This window comes from Pantherophis guttatus, chromosome 3 (assembly GCF_059756535.1).
Source record: "Pantherophis guttatus breed Tessera chromosome 3, ASM5975653v1, whole genome shotgun sequence".
NCBI classification, from domain to species: domain Eukaryota; kingdom Metazoa; phylum Chordata; class Lepidosauria; order Squamata; family Colubridae; genus Pantherophis; species Pantherophis guttatus.
In genome coordinates, this window is record NC_142065.1 from 103,377,109 (window position 1) to 103,401,732 (window position 24,624).

Consider the following 24,624-nt stretch of genomic DNA (forward strand, 5'->3'; position numbering starts at 1 on the left):
CAGTTATTACATTAGCAGCTTTTTCTTTCACAGCTTGTGCTTATATTATGCTTCAGCAGTCTCCCTTGCTTCAGCAGTATGTCTCTACCCAGCAGGCAGTTGGGTATGTGCTCATCTGGCATATGAGTAACATGGCCTGTCCATGGCCTGTCTGTGTTCTCATCAGTAGGATGTGAACTGATGGTAGGCATGCTCTGATGCCTAATATTCAGTAAAAACAAGTCAACTGTAAATAGTTTGAGTCTTGCAGTCCACATTTCACAGGCATGCAGAAGGATAAATTATGGCTCTTTAGACATTCAGTTTCATTATTGAGCTATTCCTTATTGCCCCATCCCTCCAGTGGAGCACAATCTATTGAAAGCAGAAGTTGTCTTTGCTATTTGCAGTTAATTTCTGCATCAAGTTACTCCTTGGAAGAGGACACTGCCAATTAAACTGGTCCACTGTCTAGTTTCTGCCCTTTGATTGTGATTTGGGGTTCTGTGTACAATTCATGAGAAGTACATTGGTGCATAACTTTGGACTTTTGGAGGTTGATAGTAACTTTAAAATTGTTGCAAACCATGGAGACGTTATTCATATATACTTACTCTAAGCCAGCTTTCAAAACACAGTCATCAAAAAGAGAAAGTCTCTCAGATGAGGCTCTAAACCAGCATTCAAAACACAGTCATAAGCAAAGGGGAAGTCTCTCAAAAGTCTCTCTTCATTTTGGTGAGAGCTTTAAGCCTCCTCACATTGAAGAGCTTCCTATACCTCACCTCCCCCGCCCCCAAATACTTGCATCTGATTCCAGCATCACTATCCTGGAAGGCATCGTTCAATAATGTCAGGAAACATCATGCTGAACAGGATAGCCATGTTTGACATCATTTGTAACTGGAAAAACCTTAGAGGATTCCCAGCTGCCCAGCACACTGGCCATCGTGGAACTGGCATGCAATCTGAATAAATTTTGAAGGGGCAGCCAAATTTCAACATTATCCTCCTCCACAGGACTCTTTGGCTAATAGCATTGGAGGTTTTTGTAAAATCAACAAAGATTGTGCAAAGTTCACAATTCCTCTTCTCCTAAAGCTAGCACACAGCAAAATCATGTCAAGAGTCCCACAACCTTTGTAGAAAGTGCATTGTGACTCTGGCAGCAGGCCCAGCTCCAAACTCTTACCAGACAATTTAGCAGGACATTTGCAAGGGTTTTTCCTGCAATGGAGAGTAGCAAGATTCCTCAGTCACATACTTGTCAATTGCCCTTCCTCATGTAGAGATAAATGATACATGCATTTTTAAGTTCTAGATTTAAAGATGCATCTTTAAGTTACAGACTATATAAGTATAAAGTAATACCAACGGAACACTAGAATCCCAAATACGGTGGATCCTGTGCATGCTAGGATAAATATTTTAAAGAATATAGTTATAACCTCCCCCCATTTATGGGGAAAGGAGGGAAGTACCTTTTTAGAATGCAGCCAGAGCTAGCCTCAAACTGAAGGAAATCTCTTAAATATTTAAAATTCAGAAAGTTGGGAAAATCCAAGAAAAAGAAAAGTTTAAGTAATTTGCATGAGGAATATGAATTGTTAAGCTGAAAGTACAGCAATTTAGTACAGAAGCCAAATAGTAAATAGTTTGTATTTTATAAATACCAACTCTGCCCAAATAAATTTGAGTTAAAATGACATAAAAATATTAGCTTCCCTTGCTAGTGAATAGGAAAATGATTTTTGGACAAATATGGCCTCTGGCTACAGGCTGCCCCACAGTCGAGGATACTTCACCAAGTAATATGCCACCACTTAATGGATGGGATAGTTTGCCCTCTTAACTTTTTCAGTATTCCTGATAATTTCAAAAGTGGTATTTTATTCTAAAAATGTTAAGAATGGATAACTTCCTCTTTCCCTCATTATTGCATCAAGATTATCATCTCATCCTCTGGCTGGCATTCCAAATATTATCCTGAAATTCAGGATTGCATATAATGACCAACTGGTACACCTTGTCCCTATATAACAACTCAAATTAATTGACCCATTTCTGGCATGAAGTGGAGAGCTTCCACAGAAATCAAAAGTTGTATATATCTTATTTACCTACATTTTAATTCAGGCCAGTTTCAATTATTTTGCTCTGCAACTCCCAGAAACACTAAGCAGGAAGATCCAATTGTCAATTATTACGAGAAATTCAATCCCAAACATTTTAAAGTCAAGTTATTTACTCATACATAATAATGAAGAAGAAAATAGTATTGGTGTAAAGATTTTGATGGTTTTCAAGATGAGCTTCACAATCACTACCTCTTCAATATAGCATCCTGCTGATCCTGAACAATTGGGGCATTATGTATCAAAATTCTAGCTTTTGCACAAGTCTTTTGTTCTGCTATCAGGAATTCAGTGTCAGAAATACAGGCCTCCTTATCTGAACCTAGGAGCTGTAGAATGCCAGTCTGCTTCTTACACAGAAATTGATGCTGTGATTATAGCAATCTGCAGCATTAAATTTTGTGGAGAGAAATGTTTAGCAGTTGCACTGCATTAAAACTCAGAACATTTTTCATAATGAGATGAAAATTTTGGACCTTGCAATTAATATTCATAATTCCGTCTTGAACATGAACTCTTCCAAACTCTCAACTGTTAAGTATCCAACCATGAGTAAAATGATGACTGGCCACCATCCCCTTTTATTTCTAGCCAATGATCATCATATACAGGACAGCCCATCTGTCTCCTGGCTTCAAGCCCAAATCTGCTAACTCCACTACTATAAGAGTTTTGTATGGAACAAACCCAATTAAACTAGGGTTTAGATTACTGATGGACTGCTCTAAAAAAGCCATAGGTAGTTACAAAAAATAATAATGAAGGGATATTGCTGTCTGAAGCATCCTCAGATTAAATTCACTGATTATTAGGCTTATATTGCTTCCTTTATTCCCTAGATAACCAGTATGTATTCCGCAATAGAAGTCATTAGTGTAGCTTTACTATTTGCTAAAAAATAAGATTCTTTTGTTGAAACACATCCATGTTATTGATTTGTGCCAAAGGATATGGCTTCAAACAGTGAAGGGGGATAAGCTGCCTATCAAACAAGCTTAAGAAGGTTTGGCTTTAAAATGCAGTATTAATATTTCAAGGCTGTTTTCTAGTTTGTTCAAGTATATTTCTTTAGTCAGATATACTTGGAGACCAGAGGAGGAGTCATTGATGGGAAATGATTATATATGAGATGCAATTATGATGTTTTCAGTTAAATACTTTATTGGTTTGATACAGGACATTAATGTGATCTGTTTTTAAGGTCACTGTCGATGCCCACAAATATCTTATCCTTCCTTTAATTTATCAAACTGAAAAGGATTCTGGAAAAAATGTCAGTGCTGGAGAACAAATTCACTTAATTCAGGGTTGGCTTCAAAAATTTTAGCAAGGGGTTTTCTGCCTGGTTGCTGGGTGGGCATGGCCATCGTGGGTGTGGCCTAGTTGGCCTCCTGCACTATGGGGGGGGGGCTTTTTGCCCTCCCCAGGCTCTGGAGGCTTTTTTTTTTTGCCTCCCCATGCTCCAGAGGCTGGAAACGGGCTGTTTCCGGCCTTCCCAAACTTCCGGTAGGCCCTTTTTTCACCCTCTCTGAGCCTCCATGCGCGCCCTGCATTTACCTGCATCCAAAAACGGGCTGTGTGGGAACTCCTGGGAGGGGAAGAGCGGGGTGGGTGGGGCCAGCCAGGAGTGGGATTTGGGGGTTCTCTGAACTGCACAGAATCTTAGCTAGAGATTCTCCCAAACCCCTGCGAACCCCCAGCAGCCCACCCGACTTAATTTTTCAAGTTTTAACTACATTTTAAAGAATTCAATCAAATAGAACAATTAGTGATTAAATAGTTAATATGGTATCAGTAGTTGGTATACTTCTCCCAAAGCCAAGAAGATCCTAGCCAGAATTATTCATCAGTTTCAACAATGAGCATTTTGAATTGTCAATCAGCATAACGAGCAAGTGAAGTTACTATAAACTTAAATGTATTTGAAATAAATAGCCAGTAAACTAATACTCTTTCATACACTCTTATTTAAAGTGTGATTTTTGATCTTCAGTCAGTAGTTTGGATTGGTCAAGAGCTACTTTAATCCTCAGCTAAACATGATTAACAAATTGAAAAATATTTTTAGAATTATGCATTTGTTTCGCTCCTGGACCAAATTCCTTTCTTAACTATGACTAATTAATTTACCAGCATTACTCTAGCAATTAAACTCTATTTTATATAAAGCATTTTAAACTTTAATAATTTGTTTAGTTATTAAAATATATTTGAATACTGATTTAGTGACAATTTTGTGTTGAAACTATTATAAGCAGAGATTTATTATATTTAAACTTGACTTACATTTTCTGAATTTAAACTATTAAATAAAATATTGAGATCAGGGGTTTTTGGACTTGTTCTTTACATTGGGTTCTGTCAAGAAATGCAAATCTTTAGACTGTGCTAATTTCCATGAAAGTTAAACAACTTTCTTCCTCTGTTGCAAGTCAGCTGTTATCTATCTTGTCATGTTCCTGTCAGAATAATTCAAGGAGAATGTCTGTTCAATACTGTTTTTGTTTTAAAAGAATTCCAGATATTAGCAAGTGATGAGTATATTTTCTTGTAACTCATTGTTTAACTTGTTTTTTCAGACTTTTGTAATTTGCACATTGATGTAGAATTATGGCCTAGTGTCACACTGCCTTTCCCTTGGTCACATGAGCAGAAACTGAGTACTTGGCAACTTGTTTGCACTCACAAATTATTGCCCAGGGCTCCACAATCATGTATTCACCATTTGCAATTTTCTCTGCTGGCTTCCACAAACAAGTTGTCTACCAAGAGCAGCTGAACTCCTTCAGTAGGATGGAGAAATGGAACTCAGGCCCTGGTGACCTGAGCTCTATTTCTACATACAGCTCATTTTTGGGTGTGAAGGAGAGCTGATCTTCTTCAAGCAGCATGTAGAAATGGATCTCTGCTTTTGCACCAAAGGCATTCTCTTCTGCACACAGAGAGGAACTGACATCCTTCAACCAGCCTCTAAAGACTAGATGGAGCTAAAACCCAAACAGAAAATGGAGAGGCAGCATGATAAGGAGTGCAGCAGCCCAGGTTATGTTTGAGTGTCTCTCAAGAGTCTGAAAATCCTGCTTGGATTTTGGCAGGAAGGATTTTCCGCTCCTAAGTGGAACCTCCCAGGGACCTCTCCCCCTGAGGCATCTCTGTCTGCTTAATAACCCATGCAACTGCTTAATGACCAAAACCAGGAGTGCTGGGATTGTAGTTGTTGAGCAAAGCTTAATGACTGCTTCACTCAATGACCAAGATTCCAGGGTCAATTGTTGTCATAAGTCAAGGACTACCTATAGGTGTACACTTTTCCTATTTTCTTTTCAAAAAATGCTAGCTACATATTCAACCACAGATGTAAAGGAAGGACCACAATACTGCATTAAGGTATGACCTGCCTAAATACTGTTAACAGAGTAAGTTCATATAACAAGTTAAGCCATAAATGAGGAATGAATAACCATTTTTTCTGTCATCTTAAAAAGCATCTGTGGGGGCTGAAAAAAACAGTGAGCGGTCCAAAGCCCAAACTGGACAGAAACACCAAAATATCTCCAATGTCCCTGTCTTTTCTCCTCCTTCCACATTTCAAGGATAGGATAATTAGGTAACTCATCCCTTTCCAAAGTTATATTTTGCACAGTACAATGACTAACTTCATACCACACTGTTAACCAAAACAAGCCATATTATGACCTAGTTTGATGTCTGAGAAAACCAAATTGGTATAATGGTTAAGCCATGAGACTAGAAGTCAATTGGGTAACTTTAGGCTAGTCGCTCGTTCTCAGCCCTAGAAAGGCCAGTCACTTCTGAAAATCTTGCCAAGGAAGCTTCATACATTTGTCAGGACTCAAAACTCACTCTAAGGCATTCCCCTCCCAAAATTTCAGAACCTGGTTAGTATGTAAGTTTATTTATTTTATTTTTTATATATAATTTAACAAATTGAAGTTGTTATATCCAAACTGGCATGTGCCTCATATAAACAGAGATTATGAAGGAGTTATAACCCAGCAACAACAGCTGCAGCTGGACAAGCCTGGGCAAGACAGAGGTTTTAACAATTCTACATGTCAACACACATCTTCACAGTCTTCCCTTCAAACTAAAATGTGAACTATAAGCAAGGACACATTTAAATGTTTTAAATTGCTTTGCATTCAAAGGCAAATAAAAAGGAACATTCTGACTACTTGTTGCAAAACACAACCAAGAGACTAAATTTCACTGTTAAGTATAATAGTAAAATAAAAATGTGCAGCACTGACTTTTTTTTAATTACTGGACTTCAGACATAATTAAGATCCTTGAAAAATTCAAGTATATATGAAACTATAACCTTATTTTTCCAGTTACTTTATCCTTTATTCAGCATGTTGTTGGAAGATTAAGGGCAGGTAATATAGTTATCACCAAAATTCATGCTTGATTATTCACATACTGGTAAGATTAGCAGAATTCTAATATGCATGCCATATAGTACATAACTTCAATCTCCCTTCCCAATCCATGTCGCATAAATTAAAAAACTTGATTTATACCAAGGAATACTTTTGGCCAGAGCAAATGTTACTGAAATATAAATCCAAGTACTGTCATCTCAGTGCAGTTAACTGCACAATGGAGAGATAAAGTCACAAATACTAAAAATTAAAATTTAAACAACTTTATTACAGTCATTTAACATACACACATGCACACACACAATAAAAAGCATCGTTCTTATTAGTTAAAACTAATCTAAAATGTAGAATTATAGAGTCCCTGTCAAATCTGAAGAAGATATAATACAGCAGCTCACATAAGAAAAATGACCAGTGGGTAATGCTGTGGCAGAACTATTCCTTGCTCAAACAAGTTCAATTACTCTTAATTATTCTTTATATAATTTTGTCTGCCACTGCACAGAACCTGGCAATCTTATATATTATTTCAGGATTAATATAATAAGAATTGCTTGTATTGCTGGCCATTATACCCTGTTTTACTAACCAGGAATGGGGCAATTAGAGCATTTTGGGATGCTGTGTAAAACTGGCAATACAAAAGAAATATTCAGTTGTTTCTACATGTCCTGAGTCACAAAAACATACTTGTAAAGGGTATGGTATCCTTTTGTATCTTCCAACTAGGAGTGCTGAAGGTAATACATTACAGTGGACTAAGGTAAAGGCCCTTCTCTGATTGGAAATATTAAGATGTATAAAATACAAAGCTGGCGCCAAAATGTATCCCTGACTGTCCATCATGGGAAGCTAAGTAGTATTTCCTGCATCCAGTTTCTTGGTCTATATTATGTAGATGTCATTTGAGTGTGGTTCACTCAATTATCTACAGAGATAATACTGTAGATAAGTGGGAGAGAGTCCTAGGAGAGGAAGCTTCTTGTATATATGCTAAAAATATACTGTGCATATCCCATCTTTCTTGTGTACAAACTTCTGGCATTAATGTGTTATTTCTAATTTATAAATCAAACTGCACTTATTGTTCTATACTTCAACATTAAAAACCCCTAGCATTCCTAATAACCCAATGAAATCTTTAATGTATAGTTTCCACTATAAAATACAAAGCTTGAAGTCCTAATATGTCAATTTTGGCCACAAAAAATATTAATATTCCTCTTTCATGTAAATGTCATTATATACTCTTGTAGATTCTGAATACAGGTTTGCAAATTAATCAAATATTGTCACAATTTAGTACTGGGCATGTTCACCTGGGGGACAAAGATTAATTTAAGGTTAATTTGAAAATGTTCAAGCCTGAAAAATATGGAGACAAGGAAGTAGTTGACTTATTCTGTAGGTTTTTACTTTATTTATTGACTTTAAAATCAATGAATCATAAAAGCAGTTACCTAAATGCTCTCCTTGGCATTCTTCCTACAATAACCACTACACTGCAACATCAAAGCAAATCAATAAAACTGTCATTTCTATTATGAATTACATCACAGGACAGTAAAGCTCCTCTGGAAGGTTTTCATACTGTTATAAGAATTCTAAGTTTTTAAATTTAAATTCTAAATTTTTGTTGATTTTTATTATGAGGGCTCTTAATTTCACAGGATGCTGATAAACTCTAGTCTGATAATTTAAAATACTATTAAAATATATTCAACCTCCTTCAAAGAGTAGAAAGTAGTGGGTCTTTAAATCTCAGAAATGAATTAAGTGTGAATTGATTAAACAATGTGACAAAGTGTATTTTTACAGCAAAGCACTAACAACTCATTAACAAAATATTATTTGCAAAAGTGCCCATAGCAACTGCCCATGCTAAAATCAGAAGTGATAGTATAAATGTTTATTGACAAACTGCATCCTCATGGTGCAGGGTTACAACATCCACCAAATAATGTAATGGAAAGTGTGAGCAGTTATTTTAAGTTGTAACAAGCATAGGCAGTTAAGTACAAGCACAGGATTAACATAAAAATGTTAATTCTAAAGTAGCAAATTACTGAAATAACAGCAATTTCAAGATGCCTTATCAGTAAATTCTATTGTTTACATATGAACATTTGGTGTCTGGAGCAGGAAGCTGTGAACTATATCTCTTTTTTAATCGATCTTACAAACATATATAGGGACAACATTCCTATCTGACATTAAGCCGTCCACAAAACTCCCTTTTCTTACATTTCTGAACTCCAGATTTATAAATTCCTTGGTTGTTAGACTTTCTTTTCATTTCCAAGAAGCATCCTTCTTTAGCCTCAGCTTGTCAGCAAGCTACCTTTTCTTCCCACCGGAAGAAAATTCTGGTTTTCTTCCACATTTAGTGTTATTTAAAACGGTATTCTTTAGGTTTTTTTTCAAAATATCCCAGCTAGTTGAAACACTAAAATTTTTCCCATTACATCTTCATTGTTTCTTTTAGTGTACTAAAATCAGCCTTTTAAAAAGACATGGTTTATAATTTGTTATTTTTTTAATTAAGCTTTTTGTTAAAATCAAAAATTCTAACAAAGCATGGCCATTTATAATCAAAGTTTCCACCACATTAATATTGTCAGTCAACCTCTATCTGTTATTTAGGTCCATGAAGCACATCCTTTAGTGCCTATCTCTATAATCTTTTACATTCCCTGTCCCCTTAAAACAACAAAAAGTGTAAGATATTTCTTAAGTATGAAGAATTAGAATGTACAATATACAGATATGCTGAAAACTGCACTAATACTGAGAAGAGCTGTATTCTATTAACCAAATAAAGATAATCGGGGCCCAGAAGTCATCTAACATAAAAGCATTTGCAAGGATAGAATTCTCTACCACTTTATTCTCAATGAGGATAATATATTCTCATCGAAGGCAAGTCAGAGCTGCTATGAAATCATTTGATTTAGAAAAATTACTACATCAGTCAAATCTACAACTTTCCAAAACCCAGTTCATACTGAATTACATTCATTTAATCTGGCAAGTATTTCTGAATTTATGTTAATATACTGTGGTGTGGTGGCGAAGCAGTTAAGATGCTGGGCTTGTCAGCTGTCCAGGTTTGAGACCTGAGCATCACGCAATGAGGTGAGCTCCCATCCTCGCTCCAGCTCCTGCGTATCTAGCAGTTGAAAAGTTTAATGCAAGTAGATAAATAAGTACCATTTCAGTGGGAAGATAACAGAGCTCCATGACGTCATACTGGCCACATGACTGTGGAAATGTATTTGAAGAGCACTTGCTCAATGGCCTTGAAACGGAGATGAGCATCAATGACTAGCAGTATAAAATCCACAGAGACACCTTTATCTTTAACATTACTATAGTCAAAAGATCCATTTACATAAGTTTGATAATATTTGTAAATTAGAGTTATCCTTTTTGTAGTCTATTCAGTTAAAATGCTGGTTGCTCTTATACATATTTATTTTAGATAGATACCACTGACTCCGGCTGGAAGCATGGTGATTGTATAGACAAACATTCTTTATCTTGACTTGTCTCTAACATTAATTTATAGCTCTTTCAAGGACACACCAGCAATTTCCTTGTTTTTGTTCATCAATTTTACCAGTTGCTTTATCCTTTTTCCTACTTCCCATCAACCTGCCAAACAGAAGCCTCTTCATGCCCATCTTCTGCTTGCATCATCTGTTCAACATATCTGAATTACATAACCTCAAATAATCAGTCTTTATTTAGTCCAGAATTGATGGATATGCTTTTTACAATCCATGATACTAAATATCTGCCTCTAAATTCATACTTCAAAGACACCTGCTTCTTTTTTGGATTATGTGTCTTCAGTTCTCAAAGCACACTGTCACCCATGGAAACACATTGCTTTAACATTTCCAATCTTATTTGTCATAGAAAAGACCTTGTCCTTCATAATCTTGCCTAAATCTGCCTTTAAAACAAAGAAAGCAAAACTGCCTATCACCTTTACTTCTTAACTGTCAATTTCAAATTCATTTAGCATGTGGTTTCATGTTTTTTAACATTTAATATTAATTCGTAGTTTTATTTTCTACTTCCATAAAGAGCTATTCTAAAGCTTATGTTTATCTAACCAAGTTGCATATCTGCATGTTTCACTGCTCTCAATTTTGATTCTAGCTGTCACTCCCATTCTTATTATTATAATGTATTTATTGTACAGATATAGGGACAATAATCAGTCCCTTCCTTATATAGACCTACACAGTTTTCCAAATTCAGCTGGTTCCAATTCTAATTGTATATTCAGATGCCTCAGATTGTAATGCCATCTATTTCAAATCCATAGGGCAGATTATTCCCATTACAGCCATTTATTCAATCAATTCTGTACAAGCAACAATGATACATAACCAAAGTTATATAAAGTAAATTGAAATAATAATTTGTGTAACTTACTAGTTTATGACCAATTTTATTATATTGAAGCAAATCCTCCAAATTCAAAAAATTCCAGTATCTGCAACCCAATAATTAATGTCTTCTGTAGACATTGGATTGCTAAAAAAGCAACATACCAGAAAATCCAAGGTGAGAGTTAGTTTGATCTAAGGCACTGGCTTAGAAAGCAGGAAACCATGGAGTCAAGTCCTGTTTTAGCCATGGAAGCCAGTTGGGTGACCTTGGACCAAATGCTGTTTCTCAATCCAACTCACTTCACAGGGTTGTTATGGAAAAAATAGGAGAAGGAAGAAATATTTGATATGTCCATTGTCTTGGGTTATTGGTAAAAATAATAAAGGTGGGATATAAAAATGAATATAATAAAAAAAATTTAAAACAGAGAAAAGCTAGACTTTAGCCTAGTAACTTTTTGTATTTATACAAGCATTTAACCAATTTTGTTGTATGTTGGTTTTAAAATGAAATTGTAAGAACACAAGAATATGGTTAGTACTAATTTAATTTAGTATAATGCAAATCGCCATCTGACCAAGTAGCAAAATACCCTTGTGCAGTTTGGAAGTAACATTTTGAAAGCAAGGCAAAGATAGATAAATAATTCTGATTGCCACATGCAGCTCTTGAGATCTTATTTTAAAAACAAGGACCATATTAGTCTACTTCCATGATACCCCTTATTATTTTCTCCTCTTCCTCCTGTGCAACAAGAAAGTAGTTACAGCTGAGCAGATTGCTTGATTTTTGTTCTATGAATTACAAACCATGAATTGAAATAAATTATATTTAATTTCTACAAACGTTATTTTAAATGCTGTGCTGTTTTATGCCTATGATCAAGAAGCAAAATGCGCCTACTTTTGGAAAAACAAAAAATAGTACAAACAACAAATTTCAAATTGACCTCTGAGTATATTGTAATAAAAATTGGGAGTTAAGGAAGAACATGATACAATACTGATTCATTGTTAACATTGTTAATTGTATACAAAACATTTTTAACTCAAACCACTGTAAGTTTAAAACATCCCACTTAACATAGAAACAGTTGGTTTGTGCTTGAAATGGATTATTTTGATCATTTAGTGTTTCCAGCTCAAAAACAAATTGGTCAAAGGAAGTCTTTTTAACCCCATTTTTTGTCTATATAGAAAGTGGTATCTGGATACTCAGAGGGAACTACTAAAAATTAATATAATTAATCAATATAATTAAAATAATTATAGCTTGTGCTATACCTTCTATAGAAGGGGCCTGGTCCTGAGCAGCATACAGCATTTCTTTGAAAGCCTGTCACGAAAGAAGGAAAAATAAATTTGTCAGCACCAGCACATTAAGTCACTTGATCTGCATACTTTAAATCAATTAGCAATTAAATCCTGTCACCCCTTAAGGCTAACAAACAAAACCAAGGAATGTAAATTTAATGTTATTTCATTTCTTTCCAATGTCAGAGATGAATTCTACACACTGACCACAAACATTTAGCACAAGGAATAAACTGACCAGCAAAACAAAGCTCTGTTATATTTTTAAGTTTCTCCAATTTCTATTATCATTCACATTGAGTTTTGTAAGATTAGTTGGAAATTGGAGAAGAGGAAGAAGCATCTCAGATTATATTAGCAGCATCAGTGATCACAATAGTAGTCTATAGTATGCATTAAACAGGTAGTTCTCGATTTACAACAGTTCCTTTAGTGACCATTCAAAGATACAATAGCACTGAAAAAAAGGGACTTATGAGAGTTTTTCACACTTAAGACCATTGCAGCATCCCCATGGCCACACAATCAAAATCCACAAGTTGGCAACTGACTCATATTTATGGCAGTTGCAGTGTCCCAGGGTCACGTACCACCTTTTGCGACATTCTAAGAAGCAAAGTCAATGGGGAAGCCAGATTCAGTTAACAAGCTTGTTACTAATTTAACAACTGTAGAGAGTCACTTAACAACTGTGTCAAGAAAGGTGGTAAAAATGGGGGGAAATTCACATAACAGTTGTCTTGTTTAGCAATAGAAATTTTGGCTTCAGTTATAAGTCGAGGACCACTTGTAATAATTATGCTGTTTTCTATCATTAGCAAAATAAAATGTTGTTTCTTCTATCTGTACTAAACTTCAATAACGACCCTTAAAGGTAAGACATTCAATTACGATGACATCATTAGATGAAAATACAGAAAACTCAAGAGAAACTGATTAGGAAAACATTAACCTCCGCAGGTTAATGTTAAATATTAAGACCCAAATATTCAGTAATGTCAATTAGTAGAAGTTGAGTTCAACTCATGTGGCATCTAACTGTTGAACTATGGATTTTAACTTAGCAAACCAAATTTAAGGCCTTAGTCTTTCATCTAAAAGTAAACAATGAGTGATCAGCAGTCACAGTTTAGAGGAAAGCAAACAGAAATAGCAAAACACCTCTGAAGAATTATTAGCTTCAATTAGCAAAATTTATGACTTTGCAATACAGATACAAAGTCTAAAAGGACAACCTGGAAATGAAGATGGAAAAATGGAAAAACAAATTGCTTTCAAAACTTCATCAGCTGACCTCCATGTTGCAACGAATTAACTGCATGCTGATCTACATCACAACAGTTTCATACAAAGTTTAGAATTATGCTTTATTGAATAAAAACGTCATACAATTATGAGACCCAAAGCCAATCTCCACATCAGCTGGAACATTTCTGACACTTCAAGTTACTGTTATTATTTGGTTAATTAAGTTACATCAAGAAAAGAGAGCAGAGTAAAATTGGTATCATTTTTCTTTACCATTATTAACTCCATGCCTTGCAATATTAATTTATACTATGTTTCAACAAGCAGTATATTTGCACCAGAGGCGTCACAGTTTTACTAAAGGCTCAAAACATGTTGTTATATTTGTTTTAAAGATATAGAATTTACTAGGCAAGGACAGATTGGGACTCAGCCTCAAATCTATTTCCATGACTTGAAACGTCTATTTGTGCCAATGGAAGTATTTTTCACTGAGTTAATTGCTATAGGCAGGGCAGGGCTGCTTTTATTAAGAGTGTTTCCATACTTCAGTTTGAATAGCTCTTGTCAATTCTGTGTTCTTCAGAAATGGACACTGCCAATGTAACCAACATTTCAAATAATCTATCTTTGTTTCTGTACAAATTGTACATGTAAGCTTAACTTCAAGACTAGACATAATGTTGTTTTCCATATAACTAATTTGATTGTCTTAAAAAGAAAAAAGGAATGATCTTCCACCACCACCACTGGTAATGCTGATGAAAGCATTCACCATTACAGGTAGTTAACGGATGGGAACAGAGCACAAATTGCTGTTGCTAAGTGACATGTAATGTAGCATGTCATGTGACCATATCATTTAGTGATGGCAATTGATACTCCTATGTGCTGTTATTAAGAAAATCAGCAAGAAAATCAGCGAGAATGTTACATGGTCGCCATTTGCAACTTCCTACTGATTCCTCATTGATTTTGCCTGTTGGAAGCTGGCAAAGAAGGTTGCAAATGCCAATTGTGACTATGGGATGCTGCTGCCATCATAATCACAAGTTAGCCACCAAGCACCCAGATCTCAATCATGTAATCACGGGGACATTGAATTCCTAGGACTAGTCATAACTACCATTCATTTGAACAGTAGCTGAATGAGTGGTCATTAAGTGAGAACTACCTGTATATTTTACCCCAATTTTTAAATATTAATGAGCTAGAATTAAGTCTTACAAATGAAATATTTGTTTTAAATTTAAAACATCTTTCTCTTCTTTTACAGCCTGCTTTCACAATATGGACTAAGTCAAGATCATGAAGATTTAGATACATTCTTATCTAATCAGATTCAAGAAAAAAAATATGTAATCTAAACTCTGCAATAATTTTAACCAGGCCACTTCCAGCAATGACTGTTATATAAATAACTAGTCTATAGTACATTTCTACCATATTTAGTAATAAACAGTAGTGTAATTACAATAACTAATCACAATTAAACTACAATGCAGTAAGACCTAAACACTCTCTCTTCAGAGTATCAAATTGAAATGTTCCACAATTTTCAAATCTAGGCCAAAATCTTCATGCTTCAATATGAGTGAACTATGTGTAATGTTTTAATCTGTGTTTGTTTAAAATTATACTTCAAGATGCAGTTATCACTTTTAAAGCCTTTAAGCCATAAGGTTGGATTATTTGAGAGACCACCTATCATTGATCAGTTTTGCCCATCCAATAAGATTCAATAAGGATCAACATGCTCTGAGTTCCATCTCTTAAACAATATTATAGGATGCAGTAAACATATCTTTCCTGTCACTGCATCTGAGAGTTAGCCCAAAGATACATACTGTCTTACCCTGACCCTACCAATTTGTACTAAAGTCTTAAAGACCTGGCTTTTCTCCAGACATTGTGTCAGGTGGATTTGTGACACTGTCTGATATGATTCTTTGTTGGATTCACAGACTTTTTGTATTAGTTTTATATTTAGCAGGATTCTTGTATTAGTTTTATTATATTTCATACACCCTAAGAGTTTAATTTTGTTCTACTTGTTTGGCATCTATACCAATCAACTGCATGTTTGCCCTACATTTTATTCACAGCCTTTTGCTATACTTCATTCTGGAATATGAACCCATTTCCAGCCAAGTTTGAAGCAATGTTTCAAACATTGGTTTGCAATGCATTTTGTTAATTAGCTGAATCTAAATGGAACTCCTTTCCACTCCCCCAAGACAGAATATCTCTGTCCACACAATATAATGAACTACAAAATAACCACATTCATAATCTAATGTACTATGCACATCTAATTCATTGTTTATTACTTGGTGCATCTTGTGAACCAATAAAAAGTGAGCTAACAGTAGTTAACTGAACTTTGGTAAGTATGGCATACAAGCATAACCATCAGCAAAATATGTCATATGCTTAAATGGAGCAGTGGGAAGGTTCAATATTTTTGACAAAAGATATCCTGATTAGTTATAACTAACCAGATATAATTAGACCATAATGTGACCACTGCTTTTTTCAGGTAGTTCACCTTCTTTCAGTTGGCTTATTAGAAACCATACTACACTGATTCACTAGTGATCAGTGTAATGACTGAGAAAAGTGTGGATAGCTATCAAAGATTTCAATGACATAGGAGACGGATTGTTTCATAGCTACAGCTACTTGCTCTGGCTTGTTGTATTTGATACAGCTTTATGAAGTTTGTGCCATCAACATTCAGATTGCAATCCATCCATTTCATGAATTCAGTTCTGCAGTAATTGGGAATTATCAGACCTATCGATCTCTCTACCTAAGCTTTCATGGCTTTAACTGGAATGTCAAAGAGCATCCAGAAATCTTTAGGATTTCTTAAGTGTCCAGGATGGATTATCCCTGTTGAAGAGTATATGGTCAATAAAAAGGTCGCTAGGAAATGTTATGATCATAATAGGCTCATGAAAATCTCTGTATTTTACAAGTCCTAGTATTTCTTGCTTGATTTAAAACACTAGGCTAAGAGCAAGACCTGCATTATGCATCAGGCTGATCACATATTTATCTCATGGTTGCCAAAAGCAGTATTAAAATTTTCCAGAACCACTGATACAGGTTTTTTTAATACCTCACCTGTGATATCTTAAGACAGCTCTTGCATGGAAACTGACAGATCAATAAAATACTTCCTCTCTGGACAAATATATAAATCCATTTTGGACTGTATAATGTTGAAAATTCCATCGTATATAACAAAATTGATCTTCCTTGGCAAAACTATATTCACTATCAAAATCTGATCGTAACATAGGTATGTGGAAATGTGTCATGGCTTGAACAAAGGAGATTTTTGAGGACCCCCTGAAAAACAGTTGTTCATACTCCCCAGGATAGAAACTTTGTTCAAGCCATGACACATAGAAACAGTTATAAAACCACATCCAGAGAGTCTGGATTTCACCAGTCCACCCTCAGGCAGATTGTGTGCAAATGGAGGCAATTTAACGTCATTGTTACCCTCCTCAGGAGTGGTTGAGCAGCAAAGAGGGGCATAATATTCTGAGAGGCATGAAACAATCCCAGAATAATGTCTAAAATATTAAAGAACTTTCTTGCATTAGTGAATGTTCAGTGTTCATGGAACCACCATCAGAACAAAAATAAATAAAAATGGTGTGCATACCAGAGTTGCAAGGAGAAAACTACTTTCCAAAAAGAACATTGCTCCCTGTCTACAGTTTGCAAAAGACCAGGGGGATAAGCCAGAAAGCTTTTGGAAGAATGTTCTGTGGATGGATGAGACCAAAATGTAACTATTGGCTTGAATGAAAAACATTAAACATATCCCTTCTGTGAAACATGGTGGTGGCAGTATCATTGAACTTGTTTTGCTGCCTCTGGACCTGGACAGTTTGCCATCATTGATGGAGCTATGAATTCTGAATTGTACTAGCAACACTACAGGAAAATGTCCAGGTATCTGTCCATGAACTGAATTTCATGAGAAAGTGAGCCATGCAGCAAGATAATGATCCAAAACATCCAAGTCATACAATCAAAGAATGGTTAAAGCAGAAGGAAGTTAATGCTTTGAAACAGCCAAATCAAAGTCCTGACTGCAATCCTATAGAAATGTTGTGGAATGATCCGAAGTGGGCAGTTCATGCAAAGAAGCCCACAACATCTCCAAGTTGAAACTGTTTTCTAATGGGGAATGGGTTAAAAATCCTCCAACACAATCTGCAAGCTAATTAAATTATTGGAAACATTTAGTTGCAATTATTATTGGCAAAGGGGTGGCTCACCAGTTACTGAAAGCAAAGATTCACATTCTTTTGCCACACAGAAATATGTAGCTTTGGATCATTTTCTTCAATAAACAAGTATAATGTTTTTGTTTAATTGGGTTCTCTTTAATTTTAAGATTTATGTGAAGAATAAATCACGTTTTAGATCATGTTTATACAGAAATAATGAAAATTCAAAGGAACCCATAAACTTTCAAATACTATAATACATTATTATTCCTTATAACACTCCAACACATCTAGAACCAATTTCTCCCTATTAGTTAAGAGGCTGATTCTAATAGGAAAATGACATATAGTCGGTAAATAATAAAAAAACCACTAAAACCCTAAACAGAGGATTCCACTCCCCCAACAAAAAACCCTAAACCAGTGATGGCTAACCTTTTTGCCATCGCAAAAAGCAGGGGGAGCAGGGGGGGTTTCTCTCGTGCGTGCCCTCACCCATAATTCAATGCGTCCCGCCCCCCACGTGCATGTGCGTGCGACCTCCCCCTGCTCTTGGCACGCGATTGCACGGTGGGTCAGGTAGGCCCATTTTTTGCCCTCCCCAGGCTCCTAGAAAGCCTGGTGAGGGTGAAAATGGCCTTCCCCACCCTCCTGGAGGCCAGAAACGGCCCATTTCCCAACTTCCGGTGAGCCCAAAAATCAGATGGCTGGTGTACGCATGCACGCTGGAGCTGAGCTAGGACAATGCTCGCGTGCCCACAGATATGGCTCCTTGTGCCACCTGTGGGACGCGTGCCATAGGTTCGCCATCACGGCCCTAGACAGATTACTTGTGTAAGAAAAAGCATTACAGAGATAAAATGAACTGAAATGTTTAATTACTGAAAGCTTCAAATATAATGAATAAACATACAATAAAACTGGGCTAAAGCAACTGATGCAAGCCTTTGAACCTGATGCCCAATCCATCACACACACACACAAAAATATGGAAAAGTTGAAACTATGAGTTATGCAAGCTTGGTTCTAGAAGTATTTCTAGGAATTACCACACCCACAAGGACACCATTGACCAGGCTCAAGAGACTATAACTTCAAATCCCCCCTTTCAGAATCGTATCAACACATAGCAATTCAGCGACTAATTAAGGATAATTGTTAGTAGAAAGAGAAAAACCCAAGTGTCAAAAGTGGAGGCTGAATAACCCTGGGATACAGTGCCATCTAGTTTCCTTCAAAAGCAGTTCACAGCCTTTCAGGTGCCTTCTCCTCTTACCCCGTCTTCTTTGGGAATAGCAATATCCCAATAGAAGATCCACTATAACAGCCTCCTACTAAACAGGAGTCTTCTGACTTTCGACAAAAGAAACGCTGCTTAGCAAAAACTCCCGCACTCCCTGAATGCTATTCCTTTCCATCTTGGTTATACATATAATCATAAATATATCAAGATGTGGAGCATCAAAGCCCAAGGAAATCTCTGGCAAAAGAAAGCTTCAAATGGAGTCAAGTTAAAGAAAGCACGGCCGTCCCTGCAAGGCTCGGGTAAAAATGCACGCGGACTGAAGCCACGAGCCCAAAAGCAAGAAAAGCAGAATGCAGTTGGAGCAGGGAAGAGTGGAATTCTACCAGGAAAAGGCAGGCCGAGCCTGGAAGATCAGCGAAGCATCTGCGATGCCGCTACGCCCAACCGCGGGGTGGGGGCGGCGGCGGCGGCTCCAAACGACTACAAATGGAGACCCTACTTGAAAGCCTTGGCACCAGACCCCCCCCCACCACCACCACCACCGCCCACCAAAATCGCAATACTGTTGTTTCCATTCAACTCTTTCGGCTCGAGACGCGTCGCCAAGCCTTTTTCTTTGCACCAGGTGAGCCCCCCCCCCCAATATACACACATAGACACACACGTACGCTCTCAAGCGCGCATCTTTCATTCACATTTTCTTCCACGTAACGCAAACCCTAAAAGAGCTTTTAGCCTCTCCGACGCGACCCGCTCCTCTCCCCGTCTTTTTATTTTCCCTTCTTTTTCCCCCCCCGAAGAGCTCAGGTACCTCATACTGGATGTATTGCTTCCGCCACTCCGGAGTGATGTGTGCGGAAAGGTGCTCGGCGAACTTCATGCTGCTGCTGCTGCTGCTGCTGCCGCCGCCTCTTCCCCCTTAGGCTTCTTAGCCTTGCCTGCTGGAGGCACTGCTTCACTTTTCAGCTTCGCTCGAGCGCCTCGGAGCCTGCTCAAAAGAAGCCGGATGGCCGGCTGGGATGTCTCTTGTCGGTGCTTGAGCTGCGGGCGACGGACGCGGACGCCTGCGACCTCCGCCGCACATGAGCCCCGTCCCTGAATCTCTCTTTCACACACAATGCCGGCCCCAGCGCGCTTTCCCGCTTCCCCCTTCAGGAATGCCCTGGCGCGGCTGCCGCCGTCGTTGCCCGCTGCGGCCCCGCAGCCTCCTCTAGCGCTCCTGAAGCAGCGGCAACCTCCGCCGCCATCTTTCCTCTCCTCCGTTGGCCTGGGCCCGCCTTTCCACACTGAGGGACCTGACGTCATCACCCCAGGAACCGCCTTCCTCCCGAAGAGCAGACGTAAGGCGAAAACAAAGGGGGGGGGAAACGAACACTGCTATCGGCCACGCCCACTTCCCCTCCTCGCCGCCTTTCTTTCCATCCCACACAAACGGAGCGAGAGGGGTGTGAGGAGCTCGAAGGGGGCGGAGCCATCGTTCAGAAACGCCCACGGCACGCCCTGAGTGGTAGCGGATTTTCAAACAAAACGGGATCTTAAGGTTGGGACGCCCCTTTTTTCTGCCCTGCGGCAGCGACTTGGGGGCGACCGGAAATATTCCGCGCGGTGTCCTTGGCTAACATTGAGGCAGAAGGGGTTGACATATTAAGGTCCCCTTTGCTTTATCCTAGGGTTACTTTGCCCGAAAACCTCGCTTGAAGGGAGGGGAATGCTGCGTTTTGTAAAAATAATGTTATTAACATACTGGTTCGAGAAAGTGATTTTTACATGGATAATTAGCACCCGAGATCTTTCGTTTTATTTCTTGCTAATGACATTATATGTAATGTATATAATGCATGTACATGCACACATATGTCATTCTATGATAGGTATATTCACTGACTTCCACATAAATTTTCCTTGTGTGCCATCAAGTTTTTTGATCACATAGATTGGAGAACATGAAGATTGATTAATTAATTCTATACCATCAAGTTTCTTCGTGACAATGAAGGAAGCTAACATGTCCTTTCATGTCTTCTAACCTACATTCATAGCGAATGTAACCTGCTGTTAGTAGTCCATTTATCTTTCCTTCCACCTTTCCCAACATTAGAGCTTTTTCCAGAGAGACGGGTTTTCACATAGTGTGTCTGAAGTAGTATAATTTGAGCTTTGTCCTTTGCGCCTCATGTGACAACTCTGAATTGAGAAAAAATGAACAAGTTTACATTTCCATGTGGATGCTCACAGCATGTCAAGCCACTCATAACAAAGCACTTGGTGAAGTTTAGTATCCAATCATAATTTAACATCAGTGTATAAACTTATATAGAGATTCCACAGATCAATTGGATATTTTGTACAAAATGTTAAGTGTGAATAATCAGATCCACATATGAAGAATTCAATTAGCTATTTTATTGCTCAAGACCATGCATAAACTGATGGTGTTTACACCTGTGTTAGATAAGTTTCAATGGCATTCAGATTTTGCCCTCTTATGTTCACATAGGGATTCCAGACTAATTCCCTGTTTGACTCCTCCCACTGGCTCAGACAATCTCTCTCCAATATGGGGATGGCTGGATGAATTGTTTCATGTATGCTGTGCCCATTTTTCAGTCACAAAAGAATATTCTAATGAAGAAATCTATGGCAACACTTTGCAAAAGTAGTGTGGCCTCACACACATGTTCCTAAACTCTACTTATTGGGACAAATAAATAAGCATGAAAGGAAGATCCAGTATAAACTGCAACTAATAGTTCAGGCAATTTTGGATTTTGTCCCGGTTTTCTTAAGTTAACTTAAATAGTGCCCAGGAACTGAAGAGAAAGGCATGTGCCCACAGCACTTAAAGTGGGCAAAGTAGTTGGGTAGATACATCAGTAGACCAACCACTGATATATCATCAAGGAAGCATTCCAGGTCATGTTCACTACAGTAACTGTTTCAGAAGAGGGAAAACTCCACTTTAAAGGTGGAACAGCTAAAGATGATTTAAAGCTGCTTTAGCTGTGGGCTAGGGATGAGACAAAATGACAGCAATATATTATAAAAACAATTAGCAGGGCATGTTTGAGCTGTGATTAGATGAGCCCCAGGAGAAAAACTTTGCTCATCCCTACTCAAATAAACAGAGCTTCCTGGATCAGATCAAGCAGTGTATTGAACCAACCCCGAGTCCCCAATAACCCAATAACCAACTAACCGAGTCCCCAAGCACTACATAAGGACAATATAACTTTCCTGATAATTTCTCTCAATTACTGTCATTGAGAGGCAAAGTACTTCTTGTAAAGGGAGCAATACATAACTATCATGTCTAGTAGACATAGACAGCCATGATTTAACCATTTAACCAGGTTAATGGCCTGTTTGAATAGTATAGAGTTATGGTCTCATAATTAGCTCTTATATGATTGAGAAGGAAAAACAATGTTTAGGCCAAGCTGGCTCAGTGAAGTTTTCTTGCCAACAGTATGAAGAGTTTTGATGTTAACTTCTGGGGAAATTTTCTGGCTTCTCACTCAAGTCTACAGAAAGTCTGGAACTTTCCTGGTGGTCTCCTATCCAAGGAATAATACCTGATCCTGCTTAACTTTTTCTAAGTTCAGTCATGACTACCTTATGTCTAGGTGAATTGAAGATTATAGTCACTTAGTGTTGTCCTAATTTGTGCAAGGAAACCTAAATAATTCATATTTATGTGAAACACTGGGGAAAAAGGAAGAAGGTTAAACTGTAGCCTTTCTCAGTTTCTTCTTTCTTGATGGACTGGATTTCATCCCGTTGAATTTCCAACCAATATACTGTAGCTATTGACATACATGTGTGGGGGAGGGTGGAAACAAAGCTGAAGAAGGAGATTTATTGGTTACATAGAGCACAATTTGTGTTAAAGACCTACAGCTCTCATAGCATAAGAGATGTTCTGAGTGGATTAATTTTTTTATAATCCTTCTGAAATGGCTTGAATGTCTAAAGTAGCATAAAAAGATCAATTAAGCCAACAATCTTTTCTTATTTTTTTCTATATTAAAGCCATTCATTTATCCAAAAGAGCAGGGTTTTGTTTTTTTTTTTTTGCATTTGCAAAGCAATCAATATCTTTCCTAGCAGCAAAAGAAGAGCTTGAAAGTAATGTAGGGCACAAATTTATTCTCTAATGCCATGATGGCGAACCTATGCCACGTGTGCCAAAAGTGGCATGCAGAGCCATCTCTCTAATCACAAGAGCCGTCGCCCATTCCTCTTCTGGTTCCAGCACGCCGGCCAGCTGGTCCTCACGTGTGCGGGAGCGCCGGAAACCAGAAAAGCAGCCGCCCAGAGCGTATGCGCGCGCTGGGTGGCTGCTCTTCCAGTTTCCAACACACACATGCGCACCGGCCACCTGGTCTTCTGGTTTCTGGCATGCTTGCGCTTGCGAAGACCAGCTGACCAGTGCACATGCGCATGTCGGAAACCAGAAAATCAAGAAGAGGAATAGTCATATAGTAAACCCTGTCATATTAAATTCTTATACTGCCCAATTGTCAGGCTTCACACTAGGAAACAACAGTAAATCAACTTCCCAAGAATTAACCCTTTGTTCAGTGCTAAACTTGATTGGCAAAAGACTAGTAGGAATCAGACTCTATATCACACATAGCATACTTTAGACCACGGGTGTGAAACTTGCAGCATCATGTTGCTGTCACATGACATTTCATGACGTTTTGCCCCTTCACGGAGCTGGGGTGGGCATGGCCTGCACATGACGCATCCGGCCCGTGGGCCACCAGTTTGACACCCCTGCTTTAGACAAACTGATTGCCATTGCAGAACAAAAATTTAATTTTTATCTTGCCTTCCTGTGTTAACCTGTACTTGGTGAGTCACTTAATGGTCTTGAGCAATCATGATATGTTTACATAACAGTTCTTTCTAGCCTGGGAACTACTGGTTTCACTTCACCTGTTTCAGCCCTTATATCAATGTTGGTGCACTGTTGCACCAACTTCAGAAGTGATCATTAGGGGAAAAATCAGTTTTGCCCTCCTCTGCCTAATTACACTGACTGTATTTACACAACACTCTAATTCATGGCTATCTGAATGATGAATTATTAAGTTCACTTGATTGTGACTCCACACAATGAATTGAAACAAACCTTATAATAACTATATTGGCTGAGTTCCCACTGAACCACAAACTAGTCAGACATATTTTACCTTAGCATGTGCTAATCCAGCTATTAACAGAATGAAATATACGATCTAGACTAATTCAGACAAACTGCATCAGTCCAAGCATGTCATCACCAACAGATAAACTTGTGATCTATGGGAAATTAATCCACACAAAAAATTGCAAAGAGACAAGTAAATGGCCTGAATTAAATCTTCCAAGCTCTTTGACATCTAAGTCAGAACACTTGCAAATGATCATTATCTTTGTAAATAAGTCACTGCTGCCAAAGTTTCTACTAGTTGCCTTGGGGTATAAATTAATAAGAGCTCTAAGTGCTCAGGACAGGGTTGCTGCATGATATTATGTAAATGATTGGCAGTTCAGAACTTCAACTGGAAAACAACAGTACAGTTGGCAGTACTGTTGTTTTCAACTGTTTTCCTGTTGTATTAAGCCATAATGTGGTTTGTTTGGCTTAGTACA

The 24,624-nt window shown here is 37.7% G+C and overlaps 1 protein-coding gene across 1 annotated transcript in view; it reads right to left on the reverse strand.

Moving 5' to 3' along the window:
* Positions 1–19,947, reverse strand: part of XPR1 (xenotropic and polytropic retrovirus receptor 1) — a 119,170-nt gene extending 99,223 nt beyond the window's left edge. The window contains exons 1-2 of the mRNA XM_034409682.3: positions 19,796–19,947; positions 12,208–12,259 (exon numbers count right to left, since the gene is read on the reverse strand). Coding sequence (XP_034265573.1) covers positions 12,208–12,259; positions 19,796–19,864 — 121 coding nt within the window. The 5' untranslated portion in view covers positions 19,865–19,947. The remainder of the gene's footprint in view (positions 1–12,207; positions 12,260–19,795) is intronic.
* Between the last annotated feature and the right edge of the window lie 4,677 nt (positions 19,948–24,624).